Source organism: Taudactylus pleione, unplaced genomic scaffold (genome assembly GCF_031769625.1).
Source record: "Taudactylus pleione unplaced genomic scaffold, aTauple2 ptg000406l, whole genome shotgun sequence".
Lineage (NCBI taxonomy): Eukaryota > Metazoa > Chordata > Amphibia > Anura > Myobatrachidae > Taudactylus > Taudactylus pleione.
Window position 1 is genome coordinate 150,090 of NW_028284808.1, and position 25,030 is coordinate 175,119.

General features: G+C 43.3%; 1 protein-coding gene across 1 annotated transcript in view; it reads right to left on the reverse strand.

The window, feature by feature from the left end:
* Positions 1-24,799, reverse strand: part of PTBP2 (polypyrimidine tract binding protein 2) — a 49,259-nt gene extending 24,460 nt beyond the window's left edge. The window contains exons 1-3 of the mRNA XM_088446816.1: positions 24,701-24,799; positions 7,960-7,990; positions 7,203-7,278 (exon numbers count right to left, since the gene is read on the reverse strand). Of these exons, the coding sequence (XP_088302942.1) occupies positions 7,203-7,278; positions 7,960-7,990; positions 24,701-24,708 (115 nt within the window). The 5' untranslated portion in view covers positions 24,709-24,799. The remainder of the gene's footprint in view (positions 1-7,202; positions 7,279-7,959; positions 7,991-24,700) is intronic.
* Between the last annotated feature and the right edge of the window lie 231 nt (positions 24,800-25,030).

Sequence of the window (25,030 nt, forward strand, 5' to 3'; positions counted from 1 at the left end):
GGCAACGCATCGCTTATGCTGGCCATACACGCTGCAATTATCGGGACGATCCACCCGATAACGGCGGATCGCCGCGATAATTGTAGCGTGGGGGGGGGGCGACCGAGGGTTAAATATTGCTCGGTCAGGCATGCTGGATTGTCCAGCATGCCTGTCCGATGCAATATTTACCCGGTAACTGTCGGCCGCATCGGGCAGTGTATGGAAGGAACAGGGAAATGTCTCCTCCCCCGGGGGCGGAGCACGGATGTCGGGCTATACACTGTGAGATTTCTCTCACAGTGTATGCCGCGGACATCTGCGGCTGGCAGCCGGCCAGATAAAATGTCTGTCGGTCTGACAGACATTTTATCTTGCTGTGTATTCCCAGCATTAGAATTAAATTTCCTCATTGTGTAAGTGTATGGTAATATCAGAATACCATGCACTAATTTATACATATACACGATATAACCACACATACCTATACATACACAAACAGGCTTCTAAAGGGAAGAACTAAAAACTTAGGAGGAGCTGTGTAGAACTTAAATTTGCATAACACATCAAATAAAGACTTTTTGTTCTCACAGAGCAGAAATCTCTTGTTTTGTTTGAAAACTGCCAATGTAAAACATTTAGGTCTGCAATTCTGCACCTGTTTTACTGTCTTCTCCCAGCAGAAAATGACCTTGGAATAAGTGAGGAAAGTAGCAATGAATAGATTCTTTACAAAGTCATAATCATCAGGAATATTTCCACACTGTATGTCTGAATCCCATTTACGAGCTAACAAAAGGCTCTACACATTCTGAACAGCTTTACTTTTAAAGTGTCCTAAATGGAAGCTTTTACAAAACCACTATTCATATCCTGCATGAACAAGCAAAGAAAAGAAGCTCCCGTTTGGAGGGTCAGATGATGGCTGTTTCAAGGTACATTAAAATAACACGAGCATCACAATAGAGATACTGAATGCTTTTCATCAAGTATAGTTAAAACATAAGGAATCAATGGCACATTGTTGGGGGAGGCAAGGAGCTCCACTTTGAACCTCTTTTGCAAGGGGAATTTAATTGCTGTACAAACAAAATGTAGGGTGAAAAGAGCAAGGACCACAGGAAATATAGGAGTGAACAAGTTTTGAGGTAAGATCAGAGAAAGGGTTGGGTGCGTCAGTCATGGCAGAGTGACTCAGTGTGATTCAGGCCACTCACTCAAAAGTGCCCAATGGTATGAATCATGTTATTAATTGGTCACAAATGGAAATATTAAATATCACCGATTAATCAGGAAGGTCGGGTTGGGGTGGCACCAACTGGATAATACTCTTACACCGGGTGCACACCTTGTCGACTTGTCCGCTGACCAAGCGACTGATTGGTAAGCCAATACACACTTTCCAATTGGCCACTCAATATGTCTGGGCTGACATCACAACTAGGTAGTTGTGTGTCAGTATTGGTGGTCCTTGCAGCCAGTGTACGGGCGGTCGGCAAGACGCCCATACACACAGCCAGATGCACCAATATATCAACATCGGTTGTGCTGCAGGGCCGTAGCAATATGTCTGAACGATGTCATTCACAAACATCTGCTCAACCATGGATATCTCTAAAATCTGCACTGTTGGGGAGCCTTGAGGACCGCATTTGGGAATCCCTGGAAAGTATTCTAAAGTAACAAGATCCTATTGTGAATACTGAAGATAGTGCATTATTATGCACTTTCTGTGTGAAACAATGTATTAGAGGGAGCTACATAACGATGATTTTTTTTTCTTATGCCAATTACTCCGTTACTGAACTTCCAGCACAAGAACAATGAGATGCAAAAAGGGGCTATTTTCATAGTTACAGATTGAATTTATGACAGCTTGTACTCTAATGACCAGTGTCTTTCCAACATTACTAATTGTGTTCATGAAAATGTTAAATTAACTGGAAATAAACCGCAAAGGGTCCTGTATTTAGAATGGCGTCTAGCATACAGAAAGTTGTATCCGTAACAGCAAGTAGAACATTTTCAAATTGCTGACTAATAATTATTGCTAAATGTTCCTGGAAAGAAAGAAAAAAAGGTTTCCAAATGTCATTCAAGTGCTACATTTACAAATTTCCTTGAAGGAGTTGCGAGTATAAATGTTGGCTGTATAGAGTCTGTGGTATGCCATCATATGCACAGCTGACCATTTCATTAAAAGGTACTCACTGATTTAGATAGCATTTGGATTGCTTTGCAATTATCGTAGGCCTGTGATGAGACCCTACCCTCTCATATTGAAATGCTTTGTGAGGAGACCCTAAAGGAACCCGCTGCAAAGCCGAAGATGTTTTTGTAAAAATGTAAAATCAGCAGATGCAGAGGACATGCTTAGGAAATCAGTCACAAACAAAAGGGGAGAACCTGAATAACTTAATGCTGGCACCTCACAAACCACATTACTGCAAGCTATTGTTGAGTGCAAGTATTCTGTCACAAAACCGTTAAAATGCAAGCTAGTCAGTCTGATAAGAACGAATGTTCAGAAACTCAGAGACATAATAGATGAAACAAAGGGCGGTATTCAATGGTTTGGGCACGATAAGCACGGAAAATCGGCAACATTTGAATAGCGCCCCGCGATCTCCCGCCGCTTTAGACGGGAGATCAGGCGCACTATAGCAATTGAATACCGCCCAAAGTAGGATATCTAAACTGGATGTTGCCTGCTCATTATAGATGGTGCTAAAATCTGGTATGCTCTAAATCACCATTGTGACATAATGGCAGCCAATTCTCAGTATACAGCTATCGTCTCCCAAGAAACACAAAAAACTAGTGTCCATTTCAACAAAGCAAAAAACAACTTTTGCATTTCTAAAATAGCACCAATGAAAAGTCACAGTAATTTGTTTAATACCCATCTCTGTCACCCAGTGGATCAAATCATTCCCATGCACAGTGAAAGCAACCTGAGGTAGATAATACTGTTGACTTTGAAAAACTACAGGTTTGATAATACTTATTTTTCAGTGTTAGTTGGACCAAAACTTCCACATATCTACTTGATCCACATGTGTTGATTATCAAAGTAAAAGAAAACCCAAAACCACTTCCAATGCTACTACATCCAGTAATTTGATTCAAATAGAGGATCGATTGTGGGCGATTTTTTTAATGCAACTACTGTAATCTTAAGGTGCGTACACACGGACAGATATATCGTTACGATATGAACGATAACGATATCGGTCAACGATATATCGTTCATTTTTATTCAGTGAACGACCAACAATGCGCGTTCCCGCATGAACGATAACGATATCTATGATCGTCCGTACATGCAGGCCAATCTGGACGATATCGTCAACTTTGCATGTTCAGAGATGTGGCAGGATGACTCACTGAAAGATATCTTTGAAAGATATCTTTCATGTCGTTGGTGGCACAGGTTTTCCTGTGTGTATGCACCTTTAATGTTACGTGTTGGATTCTCCCAATTCAACTTACTATGGCCCTGGTATGAATTTCTCAGGGCCGACATTCTGTAGTCTGGCATCGGCGAGCACTAAGGCACAGATTTATCAGGGGAAGAGGGGTCTGAGTTAAATCTGTTACATGACTAAGTAACCATATTCTTGTTATCAGTCGTTGCTAATCATAAATGGTACTCCACCCAATCAGCTCCTGTCATGTGTTTAAAAAATAACAGTTAGGAGCACCATTTAAGATTAGCAACAAGTGATAACAAGAATATCATTCGTTGATAAATCTTGGAATAATTTAATCCTATTTTTTTTTTATATATAGATCCTGGATTGGAGAGAATATTTATTAAACATTGATATTTTTGTCAGGCTGCGAATACACATCTACCTTTTGACTTTGGAAAATAGATTTATCTAATTGTATCCACTTATATGACATTAAACACTGTTGGTTCAGATTTTTCATTAATGGAGACCCTAAAGCACCAGTTTATTTTTTATTTTTTGAGGACAAAGGGCCCCATTTAATAACAAGCAATACGCTCGTTATCACTCATTACTAATCTTAATTGGTGCTTCAACCAATCATCTCCTATCTGCCATTTTACAGACTCTGTTTGAAAAATTAAAGTAAGGAGCGGATTGGTCGGAGTACCATTTAAGATTAGTAACGAGTGATAGCAAGCATATCACTTTATTAAATGGGGCATTACCGGTTTTATTTACGGAATCGGTATGATATACCAATGGATGGGATGCCGATGGTCAAAACACAGACGCAGGCATCCATAACGTGAATAAATCCCGACAGGAGCCGGTGAGTACCCTAACCCCCCTTAAGTGATGCCTAACCCTAACCTCCCCTTCCCTCACCCCAAACCTAACCCCCCCTCCAAGTAGCCTAGGGGAGTGCCTAACCCTAACCTCCCCCGAGTTGCCTAACAGAGCCCATTTACCTTAATTCTGGATGGCGGCTGTCAGGATTTGGCGTTGGGATTGCAACACCTATCTTTAGTCCCGTTTCGGGATTTCGACAGCCGGCATCCCGTCCGCCAGTAATGTGACTGCATCTCCTATTTACTAAGTATTCTGCCAGATGGTTACGGGCTTTTACTACATATTAAACTGAAACTCAATAATTTATTACAAGGGGTTTCAACACCAAACCTCAGATACCTTATTGCGGGGCAGGTTATTTTTTCAGGACTTTATTAAAAAAAGAAAGAAAAAAAAAGGAATGTACGTGTGTTAATCTTGTCTGGTTAATCAGTAAACATCCCATCTGTTTCCATAAGCAGAAATACTGAACATATGACCTGTTGGGTCATGATCTATCCCTTATAGATTGCTGTACTCCACCCAAGGGATCTGAACATGTACAGTTTACCTAACACTTTACAATAAATTGGGCATTGTATGCCGACCATGAGCATCTAAGCATGCAATGTGCAATTTAGCTCGCACAGATAGGGGGGGCAATACAATTGTTTTCGCCCACGGCTGATAGTGCCGGGCGCCTGACAGAGCAATTCAATTGCTGCTCTGTTCAGGCGCTTACAGCCGCGTAAGCACACATTTCTTCCTGCTTGCCTAGACAGGCAAGCAGGAAATCTGTGATGGTCGGGAGTATGGGCATCCAAAGCAGGACTTTAGATGGGCTTAGCCGTTTTACGCGGCTAAACCATGTTGTTATTTGGGTGTGACATGCACAATATGCATGGGCACCCAAAAACAATTGAATAATCGCAACCCGATTTGAAGTCACTTTAGTCGGGAGAAAGAGTGCAATAAAACAATTGAATTCCCCCTCAGATTGCAACAATATTTTTGATTCGTAGAAAATATCCCCAAACCACTTAACAGCGACCTCTATTGCCCATGTCTACAATGATATTACATCCGATACTTACTGAAATTGCACACCTGACACATACCGATCACTATACAAAACAAGTCCATAAAAATGGTCAGCTTTTTGCTCATCTCTTATTTGGTTTGAATAGTGATCAGCATGGATCAGGTGTGCAATTTCAGTAATTGTCAGTGTGTATCAGATGTAATACCATTGTAGACATGGGCTATAAGGATAGCTGTTCAGTGATTTGGGGATATTTTCTATTATTTAAACACATTATTGCAATACATTTATTAATATTATTATTGTGGTGGATTTTAGGTCATTGGTCAAACCTAGATAATAGTGCCCCATATTTTCAGTGCAACCCCGATACTAAAAGATTGGCAGAAAAAAGTTTTACAAATGTGTTCACATACATCTATCCTCCATGCGCTACAAGTCGCGAGAGCTCTGTGGGACTCTGTAGCACCTAGTGTCTTTTCGGGCAACTTTTTCCTTTCAATTCATAGCGATGTTAATAGGACGTGCAAGCAGCTTCTGCTGATTAAAATAAGCCGCATACCTATATTTAGTGTGCGACTGGCAAGGAGGCTAGATGTAGGAGGACAAATCTGTAGCTTCCAAATGTAACTGTTATACATACCATAATATATAGAGACCAAATAGGCTTTATGCCTTTGCAGGCCACATATTGAAAATGAGACATTTAATGAAAAATGGTGCGAATGACAGCATGCTGTGCATCATGGTCATTTATTAAGCAAAAAGATCACTGCACCATTGATGAGCAGGTCTACTACTCAATATAGTGCCTTTACATTTAGTTTTTATAGTATTATCTAATCTACATCTGACCTTCTGACCTGCATTAAATGGGAATACCAAGTGCAAAGCTTGTCACCTGCTTGTTAAAAAAACCCTAGAGCTGGCTATTATTTAACTTCCCAGCGTGTGCATAAAAACTCCCGTTTTACCATGTATAAACCCAAATACAGATTATATTCCACACATAAATCAAACACTGAGCAGTTACAACATGCATTTGAACTTCAAACTATAGAAATGGTCCAAAATTTCAAAATTTGGAGAGTTTATTATTTTTAAAGGCGCCACAATGTCCACAGCGCCGTACAAGGAACATACAAGAAAGAGAAACGGACATATCTATAGTCCAGTATCTGTAAATTGACATATATTTGGAACAATACCATGCAATAAGCCGACAAAATAGGAAGAATGCAGGCAAGAGCGAGTGTGAGGCAACTCACTGGGCGGAATTTAATTGAAAGATGTTGAATAGTGTCGGAAAGGAGTTTTTAGAGCTATTTAATTATCCCCATTGCACACTAAACTTCGAGAGATGCAGGTTATGGTGCCTTAAGCCTGGTGTGTGGTCGCAGGAACCTGCATTCTCCAATTTAATCATGGCTACGACGCAGATAGCTCACGTGGCACTAGTTTACTAGGATTTCTGACGCACCTCAGGAGGGTGCGAGCAGAAATCCTCTAAGGGTTTAAAGTTCCGCCAATTGAAGCTCTGCAAACTCATTCCCAGTGCTATTCAACATCTCGTTCATTTGAATTCCCCCAAATGTATGTTGTCAGGAAAGTAGATGGGAGTTATGGAGAGGGAAAGCCAGATCAATAATCAATGAGACTGTACCCAGTAGAGGGTGAGCACAATTCCCCCCTAATAACGGACTTTGCGGTAACACCCATCTACTGTACTTGAATGTAACAATTAAAAAGGTATGGAGACTGACAATGTCTCTCGGAATAAAATTATGTCAGAGACTTCATAAATGGCATAATATAAAATGTTAGCGTGCATCACCTACAAATAGTTTAAAAAGTAAAAAAAAATAACAATATCAATAATTGATATTTGTACTCACCAGTCACAACTATACTGCTCATATTAGAACTGGGACCGTTAAGCACACTTCCAGAAAGCAGTTCGTCGGAACCTCTCTGAAAAATAGAAAATAAATTACTGTAAAAAGTAGGATAGTTGTCCAATTCTCAATAAAATGTAAGCTGGAGCAGGCAATGTTATTTGTGCTATGTAGGTAGCCAGATTTGATTTTTACTAACTTGACCATTACTTAAGAGAATTTGTCCTGCACAAAATCCTTAGATGCATTTCTGTAGCTTCTATCGCCAATGTTTTGTCAGTGTGGAATGGTTCAAAACGGCTTGCTTTATTTGCAGATGACAAACATGCCAATAGCCTCCATGTTATTACACTATGGTAACCTGTCCATTTTTCCAAACTTCTACATCTTAGTCAAAAAATGCAAGGAGAGAAAAAAAAAATGCTATTCAATTGTACTACACTTTCAATTGCTTTATAACTGAAGGTGTTCTATTAATATGCTTGTCTGTTGCTAAGAAGTGTGTTTAATACAATTGCTACATGTTAACAAAAACAAAGCTCTACTAGCTTGGAACTCTCCTTAGTAAAAGGCAGAGGCTGAGTTTCTTGCACAAATAAACATCTTCAACATCAAATATCACAAGGTGTGTATATTATACCAGACTGGTGGTGTTTATATATAAAATAAATTAACTAGCCATACGGCAAAATAAACAGTTTTCATGTGCTTTTATGGAAATGGAAAATTGCCAATAGTGTGTACAAATAGACTATACCTTAACGCCGACTGCAACATCAGTAACAATGCTGTAAAACAAAATAGAAAAACATTTTTAAAATATGCTCTTTTAAATTGGCATAATCTTTATATTATTTTCTGCATATGTGAATTTATAACAGGAAATAGAAGCCATATTTAACACAAAAAGGTTCCGTTACTAAAGCAAAGATTACAGTAAACCACAAAATTAATGGGATCAAAAGTTAAAGGGAAACCCATATTGCAACCAAGCCAGGAAAACTGAAATCAGCAGGAAAAAAAGAATGCATTTAAAATTTCCCCAATTACGAGTAGTATAAACGGAGATTGCAAACCAAATCTCAAATTGGCACCAAAATAACCTGATGACGATAACTTTCAGCCAACATGTGCTGTTCAGAGCACCAACTATAAAACACTTCTGCAACTAGTGGGTGCATAAAACTAAAATCACTGCAAAACTGGGAGCATTTGAGGTCATAGAGGAGCTCTCTACATTTTCTACTATGTCTATCAAACTATCAGTAACACCAAAACCTTTTCCATATTTTATATATGTATACAACAAAAATATTACTTCTTTTTATGGCACATTTAATGCATTGCACGCTTACTTTTTATTACACATCATTTCATGGGTTAACGCATGAAAAAAAAATTACAACCATAACATGGAACATGTGCCCGGTATCGGGGGCGATATTCAATTGTTTTGGGCGCTCGTTTCATTTCGCACATGTTGCACCCAAATAGACCAGGTTTAGCCGCATAAAGCGGCTACACCCGTATAAAGTCCTGGTTAGAGCAGACAAACAGCAGTTTGGGCACCCAAAACCTTTCGCAGATTTCTCCATGGCACCTCAGAAGGGTGCGAGCAAAATCTGTGTGCAGCCGGCATTCACGCCCGATCGGAGCAACAATTGAAAGGTCCATCGGGCACAATTACGAACAGCCGTGGGCGAAAACAACAGAGTTCCCCCCTTGTAAACTCAAAAGGGTGAATTGCACCATAGTCTCCTAAATAGCCTATTGTAAATGTTAGAAGCGTGTGAAGAAACAAAAAGTTTGTTAAACAGGCCCTTATAAAAAGGATAAATTATATTTTCCAATGGCAGATATAAATGGGAGTGATTCAACTAAATACAATTATCGATATAGGGGGCGATGCAGACGATATGCCATCGAATCAGAGTGTGAATGCCGGTAGTGGAACCTTATATTGTATATTTTACTTGTAAAGGAACATTGGAAAATGCACAATGTTAGGCAACAATATGTACAGATTATGTGCATGACGAATATCGCTTATACATCGCACCAGAACAAGCAATTATACATCTTATTTAACGGAGCTGGCTCCTCTGAATTGGAAAATGGCAACATAATCTTTGTACCTTTTGCCAATTTCATGTACCGCAACCATAGCCATCTTTAACAAAGCATGAGATGGACACAATAAGCAAAGCCTAAAAATATAATCACTTGTATAGCTTTCTGTAGATCAATGTAAGAGGCAAGTGAGCCTTATCTAAATGAAAGGGTGCCAAAACATAAGCATGTGCTTGTTTATGCCATTAAAAAGGTTAACACTCAAAAAAAATACTATAATCTAATTTTGAGCAAATAATTTATTATGTTGGATGCAAAATGGAAAAAACATCCATTTACTTGAATTTGGACTTCTGACCCACGTCATCACTTAAAAAACCAGACAGGTCTGTTTTTGCCATGTCGTAAATGTCCGACAAGCCTTAGCAACATCTGTAGCCATGGAAACAGTAATTGCATTCAATAGTTAGTTTCCTTGGTTTTGTAATGTTGCTAATGAGTATCGGATATTCACAGCACATCTGCCAAATGGCACAGCAGTCATGGCTAAATCTTCCAACTACGGTAAAAGTGCCTTTTCTAGTAATAGTAGTTATTTCAGTAAGTTGTAGAACCCAGCATAAACATAACTAGGCAAAATATATATATTTTTTTTTTTTTTATGCCATACAAGCATTGGGCAAATCCATCTCCTTTTTTGTTTTTGTTTTTGTTGGTAAAAAGGAGGAGATGGAAGCTCACAGAGGTTCTTTATTGCTTGGGAGAGATGCTGGAACAGTGCACATTGGAGGCAATTCAATTGAATACAATGTTAAATAACGGCAGGAATGAGTGCCCAGAGCTATTCAATTGTCCGCATCGCGCCCTGCACTTAAGTCGGGAGATGCACTTTGCCGCGCCTAATGGCAGGTGTTTAGTCACGGTAAACGGCATTCTCTGTCTTAAGTGCTGAGGACGATGCTGTTAGCGCACGCAATAAGGCCCTGATTCAGAGCCGGACGCTCTGACCAGAGCGCTCGCTCTGAATCAGGGCCCACCTCCATTACTATGGAGCGTCCTCCAGGACGCTCGTATAGCTGTGGGTCACCACCCACAGCATATACGAGCGTGCAGGATGATAGTCGCGATGGTCTTGACCATCGCCACTGCGAGCAGAAGCCTGCGGTTGAGATTTTCAACCGCAAGGCCAGGAGTGATTTTGGCTCTATCAGAGCCAAAATCACTCCCACTGACATCACTAGTGATGTCAGTGGGGCCGGCTTCTGACGGTAGGCGTTCCCTTGGGAACGCCTCCGTCTGGCAGGCACGCCCCCGGCACGCCCACCAAAGGGGGCGTGCTGTCAATCAACATCGACAGCACGCCCCCTTTGATCAGGCACTACGAGCGAAGGAAAGTCCTTCGCTCGTCGCGTCTCGAGCATGCGCACGACGGAGCTCCCTCCATCGTGCGCATGCGCAGTGCAGACCATCGACCCACTTGCGAGCGGACAGCCGCTCGCGAGTGGGTCTGAATCAGGGCCTAAGTCTGCAACTAGCATTGCTGCACTAGTGTAGTCTGATTTCTGCTAGCATACCGAGAGGGGGAAAGGAGAATTCCTCTAGTTACAGGTTTACAGCACGGCCAATTGAATAGCTCCTGGGAACGGAACTCATTTCCGGCGCTATTCAACATCGCATTTAGGAGGCGATTAAATTGTTTTTACCGGGGGCGCCCAACGGAGCAATTCAATTGTTGCTCAGTTAGGGCATGAACAGCCGCGGGCACCTCTGCTCGCCCCCTCCTGAGAAATCTTGGATTCGGGCACCTTAACCTGGACTTTCTGGTCTAATTACCCGCAAAGAGCGAGATAATTCATGTGCGCTCAAAACTATCGAATTGCAACATTGGATGCCCATAATTAGGCAACATAAAAAACAACTGAATTGCCACCTCTATTGAAAGAAAGCTGCCTTAGCTATAGCGGATGTCAGAGCAAGGATTGAGAAAATAAAGCATTATTCCCCTATACTGTCACACGCTCTGGAAAGACAGCCAGGTGTCCTGCGTCTCTACTAACAGATTCCTGATCTTCCATTTCACCAATCTACAATTAATAAAAAAGAAAAGAAAAAGAAAGAAGAGGTGGCAATATCTATGGTACATGTACAGTCTAGTGTCACCCTAACAAATGGAAATACAGGACTCAGGTACTCGAAGTAGATAATGGACAAAAATAATAAATAGAAAAACAGCAAGTTTGAAGCATAATAAAAAAAGGAGTGCTACAAATATATGCAAACAATATCAATAACTAAATTATCACTTGGGGGCTCATAAAAGATGAATGCATTTGCACCCTTCAAATGTAAGCAAGAAAAAGAGGCATGCATGTAAAAGTGCATTCTTGCCTTTAAAAATATTTTCCTACCACAGCCCAAAAGGAAATTTCAATTAAAACATGAAAATAGATGGCACGACTTTATGAAATATAACAGCCACACAAATTCTGCAAGTATAGCTGGAGAGGTGAACATACAATCAGAAGCAGCTAGACTAGATAGTAGTACTGTAAGTTACCAAAATGATTGCTCTCCAGTGCCCACAATACGTGATCATCCCTGCCGATGTACATACACCTGTATATACTGTACATGTCTACCACAATCGCAAATACGTGAACACAACCTTACTGTACTCAGCCAACACTCGTCCCTCCCCTTTCCTCAAAAATAAAGGTAACAAGAAATTTTAAAAACATTATTTTACCAAAATAGGACTACATTAAAAAGTACAAAAAGATAGATTTGCCGTTATGTAACAAAGTGCACAGATGTCTAGGCAGATGTTGTAATACAGAAAAACAGATAAAATGCTTGCTATAATCATGTTTTACCAGTAGCTTTAAAGAGAAACACAGAAATAAGTGATTACAATATGAATGTGATAAATGGCAGATCCCTCTACTTCATACAAAGAAGTAAGCATAACTATGGTTATCTATGCACATTTATGATTCTGCAAGTGGGAATTTTATATTTGTACTTCAGAAGTTTATGTATGGGGGAATGATGCGGATACAGAAGAAACCCACACAAGGTAATAATACCATTTCATAGGACTTCAAGGCTTCACAAAAAGTTTAGAAACATTTTACATAAAAAAAATGCCAGATTTTCTTTTCTCAGAAGTTCCACGTGTTAAAAGGACGGCCTGTACCTGCATTCCAAACTAAAATCATTATTGGTGGACAGCAGTAAACAAAGTAATAAAACAGTTGCTTTGTTACCCTTAGTCAGGCAAATGATGGGATGTCTGAGGCAGTGCAGCTATGAATCCCGGCTGTCGATTCAGGATCCATGACGGATGCACCTACTCTCTTTAGCCATTTGTTTCTTATGCTGCATACACACGGTCAGATTTCATAACGATAGTATAAATCGTTCATATCTTTGACATGTAGGCATGCTTCGACCAACGATGCGCATTCCCACAAGTCAGATAACATTATCTGACATCGACTGTGTTTGCAGTAAGATTTGGACGATTTCATTCATTTTAATACTGTCAGAAATCGTTCAAATTGTTAATGAAATCGTTCAACGAAATCGATGATCTGACCGTGTGTATGCACCATTAGCTGCATGTTAAATATGTAGGCTTGTCATATCATCCCTTTAATTTGGGACACGTGATTTACACAGGTTATTTGGCCAATTAAAATCAGGCAAAATGGAGACTTGAAGTCATCCATCTAGATGTCCCAAATTAAAAGGAATGATATGGCAAACCTAGTTATATATGTATTACTGTCAGCTTTGACCAGTGGGGGTCATTCAGACCCGCTCGCGAGCGCAGGACGCTCGCAAGCGGGTCGATGTTGCCCCACTGCGCATGACGGAGGGAGCTCCGTCGTGCGCATGCGCGAGACCCGAATAGCGACGGGCTCTCCGTCGCTCCGGGTCTCGCACTAAAGGGGGCATGCTGTCGATGTTGATTGACAGCACGCCCCCTTTGGTGGGCGTGCCGGGGGCGTGGCTGCCAGACGGAGGCGTTCCCATGGGAAGCCGGCCCCACTGACATCACTAGTGATGTCAGTGGGAGTGATTTTGGCTCTGATAGAGCCAAAATCACTCCAGGGCTTGCGGCAGAGAGACCCTACCGCAGGGTCTCCGTCGCAAGCCCGATGGTCGCGATGGTCTTGACCATCGCGACCATCATCATGGACGCTCGCATAAGCTCTGGGTGGTCACCCACAGCTATGCGAGCGTCCAGGAGGACGCTCCATTTTCATGGAGGAGGGCCCTGATTCAGAGCGAGCGCTCTGGTCAGAGCGTTCGGCTCTGAATCAGGCCCAGTGTTCCCATACACACAAATACAGCGGCATGGAACTTAAAAAAAAAAAAAGTTGTTTTAGCAGGGCACCGCGCCCTGCCTAATTTCAAAACAGCAATATGCTCCTTGCTGTTATGGCGGCGCCCTATAGAAACAGCCTGCCGAGTGCCGTCCCCACCCGCAGGGGGCAGGAAAGTTGTGGAGCACCGCACACTGCTGGTGAATTGAGGCGAGAGCTTGGGGGCGGCCCAGCATGTCCATAAGTGCTGGTCACAGCCCAAAAGTGATGAAAAGAGGGCACATCTTAAGGATACACCCCCTTTTCTCATGACCACTCCCCCTTTTGCGAGCTCGGGTGCACTTTTTACTGTACGGCACCCTGCCCCGTGCTGGACCTAGAATGAACAGTACTTATGTACTCCTTTTGGGCAAATGAAACCACATGCACCGTAAGCCACAGAAACTCATTACAAAAGTGCTGGCACATCCCTTTTATTATCCTTTATTTATATGGCGCCACAAGTGTTCCGCAGCGCCTTACATAGTGCATAAAACTAATAAGTGAACAAAAAAAACAAAAAAACAAGTAACTTACAGTACAGTGAAGGGTATTATATACATTGCTGCAATAGTGATTAAAACACTCACAATAAGCAGCAGGGAGTTGCCAGAGACGAGTTAGGTGCCCTTATGAGGAGTAAGGAGTAGAAGAAAGTGTAAGGAGAAGCACATGAGGGAAGAGGTCCCTGCTCGTGAGAGCTTACATTCTAAAGGGGAGGGGCAGACAGACAGGCGTTACACAGAAGGGGAAGATAGGGAGGAGTATTATGTGGGTTAGGATGAGAGCTGGAAGGCCTTGATGAAGTAGTGGGTCTTGAGAGCCCGTTTGAAGATATGCAGTGAGGTGGAGAGTCTGATAAGGAGAGGGAGAGAGTTCCAAAGGTAGGGAGCAGCACGGGCAAAATCTTGGAGGCGGGAGTGGGAGGAAGCAATCAGTTGGCAAGAGAGGCGGCATGCATTTGTTGAGCGAAGTGGGCGGGAGTGTGAAGGGAGAGAAGGTCAGAAATGTATGTGGGGGAGGATTTAGTGAGGGCTTTGTAGGCGAGTGTAAGAACCTTGAATTTGATCTGAAGGGGAGCCAGTGTCGGGCTTTAAGGGGAGGGGAAGCAGATGTAGAACGTCTGGAGAGGAAGTTGAGCCGAGCAGCAGCACTGAGGACCGATTGTAGTGGAGAGAGGTGAGAGACTGGGAGGCCAGCTAGGAGAAGGTTACAGTAATCCAATCTGGAGATGACCAGTGAGTGGATGAGGGTTTTAGTGGCATCCTGGGTGAGGAAGGGTCTAATCCCGGAAATATTTTTTAGGTGGAAGCGGCAGGACTGCGAGAGGTGCTGAATGTGCGGTTTAAATGAGAGGAGGAGTCTAGAATAACTCCAAGACAGCGCACTTTGGGAATAGAGGAGATAGTTGTGCCATCAATAGATAAAGAAATTGTGGGAAGTGAGGTAATGGAAGAGGGTGGGAAGATGATCGGCTCAGTCTTAGACATGTTAAGTTTAAGAAAGCGCTGGGACATCCTTGAAGAGATAGCAGAGAGACAGTTAGAGATACGGGTAAGAAGCACCTAAGAAAATTGAAAGGGAGTTTTGTAGAGAAAGAGAAGGGAGGAGTGTTTAGCAGGAGAGTGGGGATTTCATAAAGGTGCTTACAAAGTGATTTCTGAGAGTTTTGTCCTGTCAATCTCTGTATTGTTATTTTGAAGTTTGTCTTATTTTTTGTCCAGTCTAATTTTTATTTTTTTTTGGTTTCTCAGTTTTTCTGTGTGTCTGCCTGTGGTATGTGTGTGTGTTTATTTATTTTTTTTAAGTGTAGTTTGTTTTATAGGCATTATAATCAGGTTCCTACCAATAGAATTGTGTTTAGAACCTAAAAGTGCCACTTTAAAAGTCTATTTATTTGGGGACTTTTCAGTCGGCTTTGCAGTCAATTTCCAATCAGCCTGTTAGTAAATCCATCTCCCTTTTTTGTTTTTGTTGGTAAAAAGAGGAGATGGAAGCTCACAGAGGTTATTTATTGCTCGGGAGATGGATGGCATTGATGCTTTGTCGATTTTCGTCGCGATTCGGTTTCACAGTCTATTTTATCTTATAGTAAATCCCTGATTTGCAAAATTGACTTAAAATCACCTACAAATACACCAAAATCGACCTTAAATATACCCCTAAGGCTTGATTGACAAGCTTGTAAATTCCTAATTATTTTAAAAATCCCTCTTCTAATTATTAAGCTTTTATGTGAATTAGATGAAAAGCCCATAATTATGTTTTCAGTCAAATATATACCTTTTTGGCATTAGTTTAGTGTTGTATGTAAAATCAAGTACACATTTGTTAAAAAACAAGAACATTTTAGGGGCAATTCCAATTTTTGGGGGCGCTCGACGGACCAATTCAATTGTTGCTCCATTTGGGCACCAGTGCCATGTGTGCACCCCAAAAGCTCAGGGCTTAGCCGCTTATAGCAGCTAACCCCATCTAAAGTCCTGCTGTGGACACACAAACAGCCAACTTACCAGAAATGTATGCAGCCGCGGCTGTTCACGCCCGAACGGAGCAACAACAGCGCCCAAATGAAATAGTCGCAACAAAAACTATTGAATCGCCCCCATTGAAATAAAACTTTATACCCCACCAAACAACTTCCCAATCTCTTTGCAAAAGAGGATAATGGGCGTCCATATCTTGGATGCTGAACTGCAGACTAAATAGACTGCCCACATTTATTTCCAAAATTAAGATTCTTAAAGCACTATTCCTCACTATCCCCTGCTCTATTGTGAGCAGTGATCGCAAATACGCGCTGTAGCGCGCATTTTACCAGATAATTGACAGTGGGGATTCAAGAACAACTGCTGGGTCCCTCAGGATGCGCTCTGAACAATCAGCAGCACTGTCCTGTAATAATCTGTTTCACGCTTCAAAGACAGAGGAAGGGGAGGAGACCATAGAGAGTGTGATCTCCCACCCTCCCCTCACCCACTGCTCCGCGCAGGATCCGGATCATCCAGCCTGCTGTGTGTGGCTGGATTGCCGTCACTGCCGGGTAGGGGGTGAAGCCGGTGATTACACAGAGAATGGGAGGTGAAGGACATCTAGCTGTTGCCGGGAGGATACGGAGGACACAGACAGGATATGGGTCAGGAATAGGAAAGGGGCACAGTCCTTATACACACACAGGGGTACTTTACTCAGTGTGAGTAGGCTCAGTGTAATGTCTGTACACACAATGGGGGCAAGCAGAGAATGACACAGTAATATCAGCGGGCAGAACCAGAGCTGGGGACTTACAGGTGTATAATATCACTAGGGGTAGTACAGGTCGGTGGAAAGCAGCTGAGGAGTAGAGATGGTGCGATGTGTTTGTGTGTGAGGTCACTGGGGCTACAAGGAAGAATAGGTCAGTGGAGGTAGAGCTGTAGTAGTCTGTGTATGTATGTATGTATAGTGTTCCCTCTAGCTCCGGCGGGAGGCAGGGCGCCGGAGCTAGAGAGGGCATGCCCGTGCGCGCGCCGAAGGTGCGCGCGCGACCGAGAAGGGGGCGTGGTCATCGGAAAAGGGGGCGTGTCTATAAGACGCGTCCCCTTTTCGTCACTCTTGGGGGCGTGCCCGGCACTTACGGACACGCCGGGCAGCCCCCAAGCCCTGCAGACAGGGAGAATAGATGCCGGGCGCATGCGCCCGGCGTCTATTCTCCGGCGGTGACCGGGTCACCGCATGTTTCTCCACCCGCGGGACACTGCGTCCCGCGGGTGAGAACGGCTCCCGCAGGCTGTTAGGGCAGGGCGCTTTTTGCCCTCCTCCTGGAGGGCAGGGTGCTTTTTGCCCTCCAGAAGGAGGGCAGGGCGCCGCGCCCCACTAAAACAGCCTAGCGGGAACGCTATATGTATGTATGTATATACAATATATATATTTTTATTTATTTTAGATCATAGCTGGCACTCTTTCCCATACATAATGTAATTGTCAGGGCGCTCTCAGTACAGTATAGGATACTGTGTCTAAGATAGCTGCTGCACTCACAGGACTTGTACATACAGCAATAACTTCAGGTGGAAAGTTACAAAGGTTAAAATAAACTGAAATGTTAATATTTCTATTAATTTTTAGTATTTCTCACCTGAAATTATTGCTGTGTGTTCTTTGGGCGGAATTCAATTGATTACGCGGTCCGGTTCTTCCATCTAAAGTGACGGGAGATCGCGGGCCGCTATTCAATTGCTGCCATTTTTCGCGCTGATCGCGCCCTTAGAGGTCAGGTTTAGCCGCGTAAAGCAGCTAAACCCGACCAAAGTGCGGGACGCGACCGCGAAAAGTGATGTTTGGGCGCCCCAACAGGTCACTTTTCGCACATTTCAGTTCTCATTCCCCTGGGACTGCTAGCTGAAATGTAGCGCTGGCAGCTGATCGTGCCCGACAGGAGCAAGAATTGAATAGCTCCGTCGGGCGCGATAGGGGCTGGAATCAATTGAATTCCATCCTTTGAGTCCCGCAGCTGAGAGAGACATACATATTTGGCTGATGGCCATATTAACAATATGATGTAATGTGATGGCTTGTCTCAGTGATCCAAGAGACATATGGGACATCTGAGGGCATGCGGGGGATCTGATGGGCATTTTAGGGGTATGTTGGGTGATCTTATGCCATGTGGGATGGTATGAGGAACCTTAAAGGACACATGAAGAGGTCAGGATGTATTTAAGGAACATGTGGAGAGGTCTGATGGCTATTTAATAGATTTAATAATACATTGTGATGGGACCCAGAAACAATGAAGTAGGACCCCAATTTTTTTAAATTTTTGTCTCAGCGCGATCACTGAGAGAGCTATGGATGGAATTAGCCCAGCAGTACAAACCAGATCCTCCTCTGATCTGACTATTACAAAACAGGCCTTATTTTGTCTGGTGTCCAGCTGTATAATACCAGTTTTCAATATTTCACAATCTCTACAGATTTGTGTTACAAGAATGAGCAACACTGTATACTACTTCTCACTTAACAGATTGCTCTTCAGTGACTACATTTCATTATGCAACAATATACAATCTTGGCTGTTTAAATTTACCTCATTATCAGTTTACATACAACATCCATGGCAATGTTACCAGCGAATCCTCCCTTTAGTACAGGAGGATAGTCTAGTGTTCACTCTAGAGCTAGGGTTGAGCTCATTTCACCTTCAAGCTAGGGACCTGGAAGTGATGTGAGAGGGCGGAAGTGCAGTTCCATGCCCATTAAGGCCACCTAAAGAAGAAAGTTGTCCCCATAATAAATAAATTTTCACATTTTCCAGCAGAAGCACAGGTGTTTAAATTACTGACACATTTCAAGAGATCCACAGGTGGTGCTAATTATTTCACTTGTGATTCTTTTAGGAAACATGGAAAACATGAACTGAGTTTGAAAACCTATGCCCTAAACACATGACCAGATAGAAAAAGGAAAAAAAAAAAAGTTGGAAATATTGAAGTATGCCATAGATAGAGCATGAACTGCTTCTTCTGCAAATTTTCCATTTCTGCTCTAGATAAAATCAACAATAGACAATGATAATTAACTAGTTGTTGCAAGGAACCAGACAAACTGTCAGAACGTCAGCACCTCATGGCCGTCTATGCTACTTGATTGCTCCCTATAAGCAGTCATGTGACAGGTACTGAACTCATATGGTGCGTACACACTGGGCGATTAAAGTGGACGACTGAACGATATCGTTATCGTTCAGTCGTCCACTTTATCGTCCATTTTTAACACAAAAAAGATGAACGATGACGACGACGCGCGTTCCCGCGGGTCGTTCGTCATCCTCGTTCATCGGGCTGACATGCAGGCCAACCTGACGACCTCGTCAGGTTGCTGCATGTCAGGGAATGGGTGAGAGAGCCCGGCGCTGAACGATATCGCTAATGATATCGTTCAGCGGCTGTGCTCAATGTCATGAACGACATTGAGCACAGCCTGCCGGGGACACACTAGACGATATCGCTCAGGGAGCATATCGTCTAGTGTGTATGCACCATTACACCGCCAGTCACATGCAAGATAGTACTATTGTCAGTTTTGCGTTATGTAGTCAGAACATTGACATGGTCTGAATGTCGAATGTGAACATGTGGATATTCACAATGTCAACAATGTGATTGTAGGCAAACACAATGGGCACCATTCTATTCAACGTGAAGTGAATAGCGCCGGGAATCAGCTCCCGGAGATATTCAATTCATTTGCGCTGCTAAGCCGAATATGGATTTGTTCTCGCATCCCTCCCGGAGATGCGAGCAGAACTATGACAAAAGTCCAGGCACGATGCTGTTTTCTGCTCTTAGCGCTGGGAAAACAGCATCGCGTCGGGAAGTTCAGTCGGAGAATGCCCGTTCTCGCACCTAAGCACCTTGACCTAACTTCTAGCAGAATTGAATAGCTCCGGGAGCTCATTCCCGGCGCTATTCACTTTGCGTTTAATTGAATTGTGCCCAATGTCAACAGTACAGGTTTAAGGTTAGGATGCAGTTAATATCTAACAGGAAAAAACTAAATGTCAACATGATAGCCATGTGATAACCATGTAGACATGTCACTATAACATTCTGGTGTACACACCCAGTTTTACAATAGAACTACTAGTGTTCCCGCTAGAATGCGAGCAGGGCAGGGCGCTGGGTTTGCCAGCCAGGAGTTTCTGTAAGGCCTTGTGATGCGCCCCCAATTAGTCACACTTGGGGGTGTGCCTAGCACATACCGAGGTGCTCTTCCGTCATGGTGAATAGATGCCATGCGCATGGCGTCTATTCACCGGATGGTAATAGGTCAGCACAACTTTTCCCACCTGCGGGACATTGCGGCCCGTGGGTGGTGAAGGCTCGGGGCAGGCTATTTTAGAGGGCCGCCGCTAAAAGGGGAGGGCACATTTTGCGCTTTTAAAATCGGGCAGGGCACGGTGCCACGCTAAACAGCCTAGCGGGAGCACTATATCCATTTCACATTAAAAGGTGCAAAAAAGAAGGCTCATGTGTGACATCATGCAGCATTTTTATGCAAATGTATGCATTTCCACTGGCAAATATGCAGGTTAAAAGCCTCTTAATGTGTGGAGCTTGGTGAATTGTGGGGCTCATTGTGGGTTATACACACATAGGGCTCGATTCAATTCAACGCAAATTGAGTAGCGCCGGGAATGAGCTCCCGGAGACATTCAATTCAGTGCGCTGTAAAGCCTAAGGATTTCTTCTCACACCCCTCCTGGGGTGCGAGCAGAAATCCGACAAAACTCCTGGCGCGATGCTGTTTTCTGCCTTTAGCGCCACGGAAACAACATCATGTCAGGCAGATTAGTCGGAGAATGCCGGTTCTTGCGACTAAACCTGTTTAATATGCAAGAATGAGCATTCTCCGACATAACAGCTTGCTGAATTGAATAGCTCCGGGAGCTTCTTCCCGGCGCTATTCAATTCGCGTTGAATTGAATCATGCCCATACACACCTTGTATTACATCCTCATACAAAAGTACACTTATTTTATACATAAATATTTTTTAAATCATTCCAAGAGATATACAGAATATTTATGGGAGTGTTTTAAGTTATGGAGATGTAACCACCTGTAAAATACTTTGCGCACAATTTTGGATTACCGCGGGTACCTGCGGTATCCAATTAAAAAAAAAAAGTGGTCACAGGGTTTTCGAAGTTGAAAAAAATAAATAAATTATACTTACCTGTCAGGGGGGTCTCCACGGCTCCTGGTGACGTCCCATCCATCTTGTCACTGGAGAGGGGACTGCTGGGAGGCGCAAGAGCTGCTGGGAGCTGTAGTTCTCCCAGCATCAGCTATGGCGGGTATGCACTCACACGGGGGAGGGGGGGTTACACACACACACATTCACCCTGCTGCAGATGAGCCAGCTCCCGACGCTGGATGCAGAAGACACCACTGCGCAAAGTGAGTAATTAAGGACTAATTAAGCTAATTGGAATGGAAACTACCAATTGCTTAACTGGGGGAGGGGGGTTCCCTTGGGGGACCCAGAGCAAGTCCCACTGATAATACCTAAAATGTACGGTTTTCGAATATCCAAAAAATGCGGCTGCAGGAAAAACCCAGCGCCGCTGGGTTTTTAATCCCAGCCGCAATTGTATTCTCCCCCAATGTTTCATTGGGGGAAATTCAATTCAGCGGGAGTTGAATAGTGCCAAGAAGGAGCTCCCAGAGCTCTTCAATTCAGTGCGATGTTTAGTCCAGAGAAGGACGGTTCTCGCGACTTAACCTGTGTGTTTAGTAGCAAGAACCGCCATTTTTCGACTAAAGTGTCGCCAACGAGGCTGTGAGCGCTGTGCTAAGCCGGAAAACTTTCTTGCAGACGGCACTTCAGTCCGTTTTCTCCTCGCACCCTCTTGAAACGATTAGTCGGACTAAACAGAGCGCTGAATTGAATAGCTTCAGGTGCTCCTTCACTGCACTTTTCAACTCCCTCTGAAACTGAATCGTCCCCCTTTTGGTTAGTCACAGCATAAACCCATTTCTGTCTTAAATTGCTAATTAACATTTCAATACTTGCCCTATGACGACAGTGGTTTTAAACTTACAAATGGAGCAAATCCAGGGCAGCACAGACGGTGTAATGGTTAGCGTTACTGCCTCACAGCACTGAGGTCATGGGTTCGATTCCCACCACGGCGCTACATGTGTGGAGTTTGTATATTCTCCCTCTGCTTGCGTGGGTTTCCTCCAGGTGCTCCAAAAATATACTGCTAGGTTAATTGGCTCCCAACACAAATTAACCCTAGTGTGTGTGTGTTCATGTGATAGGGAATGTAGATTGTAAGCTCCACTGGGGCAGGGACTGATGGGAATGGCCAAAAATTAAGTAAAGCGCTGCGGAATGTGTGTGCGCTATATAAATAACTTGTAATAAATAAATAATTTGGGCGCGATAGCTGGCAGCCTTTTACGGAGAGGAGTAGAATTGTGCCAATGGTCTGTGGTTTAGGCGCTCTAAAAGGACTTTAGACCAGTCAAGACGTTTTTCTCAGCTTAACCCAGGACGGGCGCCCAAAACAATTAAATATTGCACCCCGATCTCCCGTCACTTTACACGGGAGATCTGGCACGAAATAACAATTGAATCACCCCCCATTAAGCAGTACTAATTCAATTAGCATTTTGGGGAAGTAGCTTCCGGGTTAAGTGCCTGGAGCTATTCAATCTATTGCGCAGTAGAACGGTGCATTTTAACCGAAAGTGTTCTCACCACGAATTGGATTCCTGTCACTTGACAGACCCAAGACATCAAAACATTGTTTAGGGTGAAAAAAACAGCATTCTGAAAGGCTTTTCTGACATAACTTACTTATTAAGATCACGTATATTTAAAATAGAGTCTGCCAGATTGGGACATTTTGAGGACCATTGCACTGATCTGACTATTCAAAGCTTCTACCCATTGTTTATGAAGCAGCAGCTGACAGGACAATATGAATGGGCCTTCATAAGTGATCACCACTCCAAGTAGCCAAGGAACAGGCCCCAAGATGTTAATGAATACAAGAACATATGTACCAATATCTTACAATCCCCAAGGAATCAATCTATGCTTTAAAATGTCACTTCTTGTTCATATGGTTGGAGTATTTTGCATATGACATATACGTAAACGTCAGCATTAATCCAGATGTTAACCATCTTTTTTTTTTTAAACACAAAAAAAAATCCTTTGTCTACCAGAGACCAAACCTAGGTTTCACACAATAAATAAGTTATTAAATAAGTGTAGCTTTGCAAGACTCCCTCCAGTTTTAACATTTGGATTACACCTACAGATCTACTTTGTACAAAAACAAAGATAACCTACATAAATCTAGACAAAGTTAATAGAGGTGAGCTGGAAGAAAGCAGCACAAAAACATTTGTTCGGCTACAGCATGTTTCCCCTTCTGTTCAGTGCTGATATACACAAACAGCAATATCATTTACGCTAGATGCCTTATTGCAACTGCTCACGGTGAAGCCACCAAATAAAATAAACAGCATACATATCCAGCAGAGTTTCATAAGGCCTAATCTTATCCCGGTCATTGTTGTATCTAAAGTCTTAATGATCTCCATCAAGCTGCATTTATCAAGGCGGATGCCCTGGTCACAATAAGCAGAGAGTACCCCCCCTCCCTCCATCATGAGACAGAGCCATGTAATGTGCTGACTGCTCTCCCTGGACCAACGCCAGTGCACAAAGGACCAAATCCATATGGATGAAACTTCCATGGTCAGTCTGCCTCAATGCAAAGCCCCATTTCCTGTGTCTTTGTCTGAACGCACTTAAATAGGACCAAGTGGGGCAAAAATAAAGTAACTAAAATATCCAGAAACAAGGTCATAAACAAATACAGAACCATCATAAAAAGAAGCAGCATTGCCAGGTGTTAGGATGAGAACTGTGGATTATTATATTTTATTAATAGAGTGCCACAGGGGTTCCGTAGTGCCATACAGGGACATAATACTGACAAGAATTAGAAGTACAGTATATAAATACAGATAGATGCAGTGAACATATAACAGAATCATGAATAGGAGACAAAGGATGCACAGGGGCAGCCATGCATTACTATGAATGAAGGATGAATAAAGTGTACTGTCACATCACCAAGGGATAGAGAGACAACATGTCCCTATAATCACTGGGGTGTATGAAAGCTATATATGCCTTTATACACAGCACAGCAGGATATGCTATAGACTAGAGCGGCCCTATTGCGTCCAGGTGCACGGAGCACAGGACCCAGCCGGCCTTCCTGGAGGCCCCTCTCCAGCCTCCACCTCCCGCGGGGTTTCCTAGCACACCCCTCCCAGCCCTCAGCCATCACCAGCGGTGGCCTAGCTGCACACAGAGGGCCGTTACCATCTGACTTCCCATCACAACGGAGGGGAGGTGTGAGGCCCCCAGGTACATCAGATGCGCCCGTCACACCCCGCACGGGTTATTTAGAGAGACAATGCGCCTTGGCTGCAGGGAGGCACCGTACACCCTAAAATGCGCCTTTTCAGAGGCAAATACATACCCGTCCATTGCCAGATTGGTCAGCGCTCCGTATACGATCTTGAACAGCACCGACACCGACTTCACTCATGAACAAAATGGCGCTGCCTCATGGGGCGGAAATTGCCGAGTGCTGGGCGAGCTGAGCGACGACAATGTACGGAAATGGCCGAGCCAGGCGCCCGAAAGGAAAGAGGGATGGACTAGTCTCTTTCTGCCAGCCAGGAGGAAGCTGTGTGCTATGCTATGACTGACAGGCGGTTACTCTTGTGAGGGAAAAACAAATTCTCCACACTTGCAATATCCATCAGGGCTGCCGTGCAGGTGAGAGCACTGGGCTCTGGGAATGTAA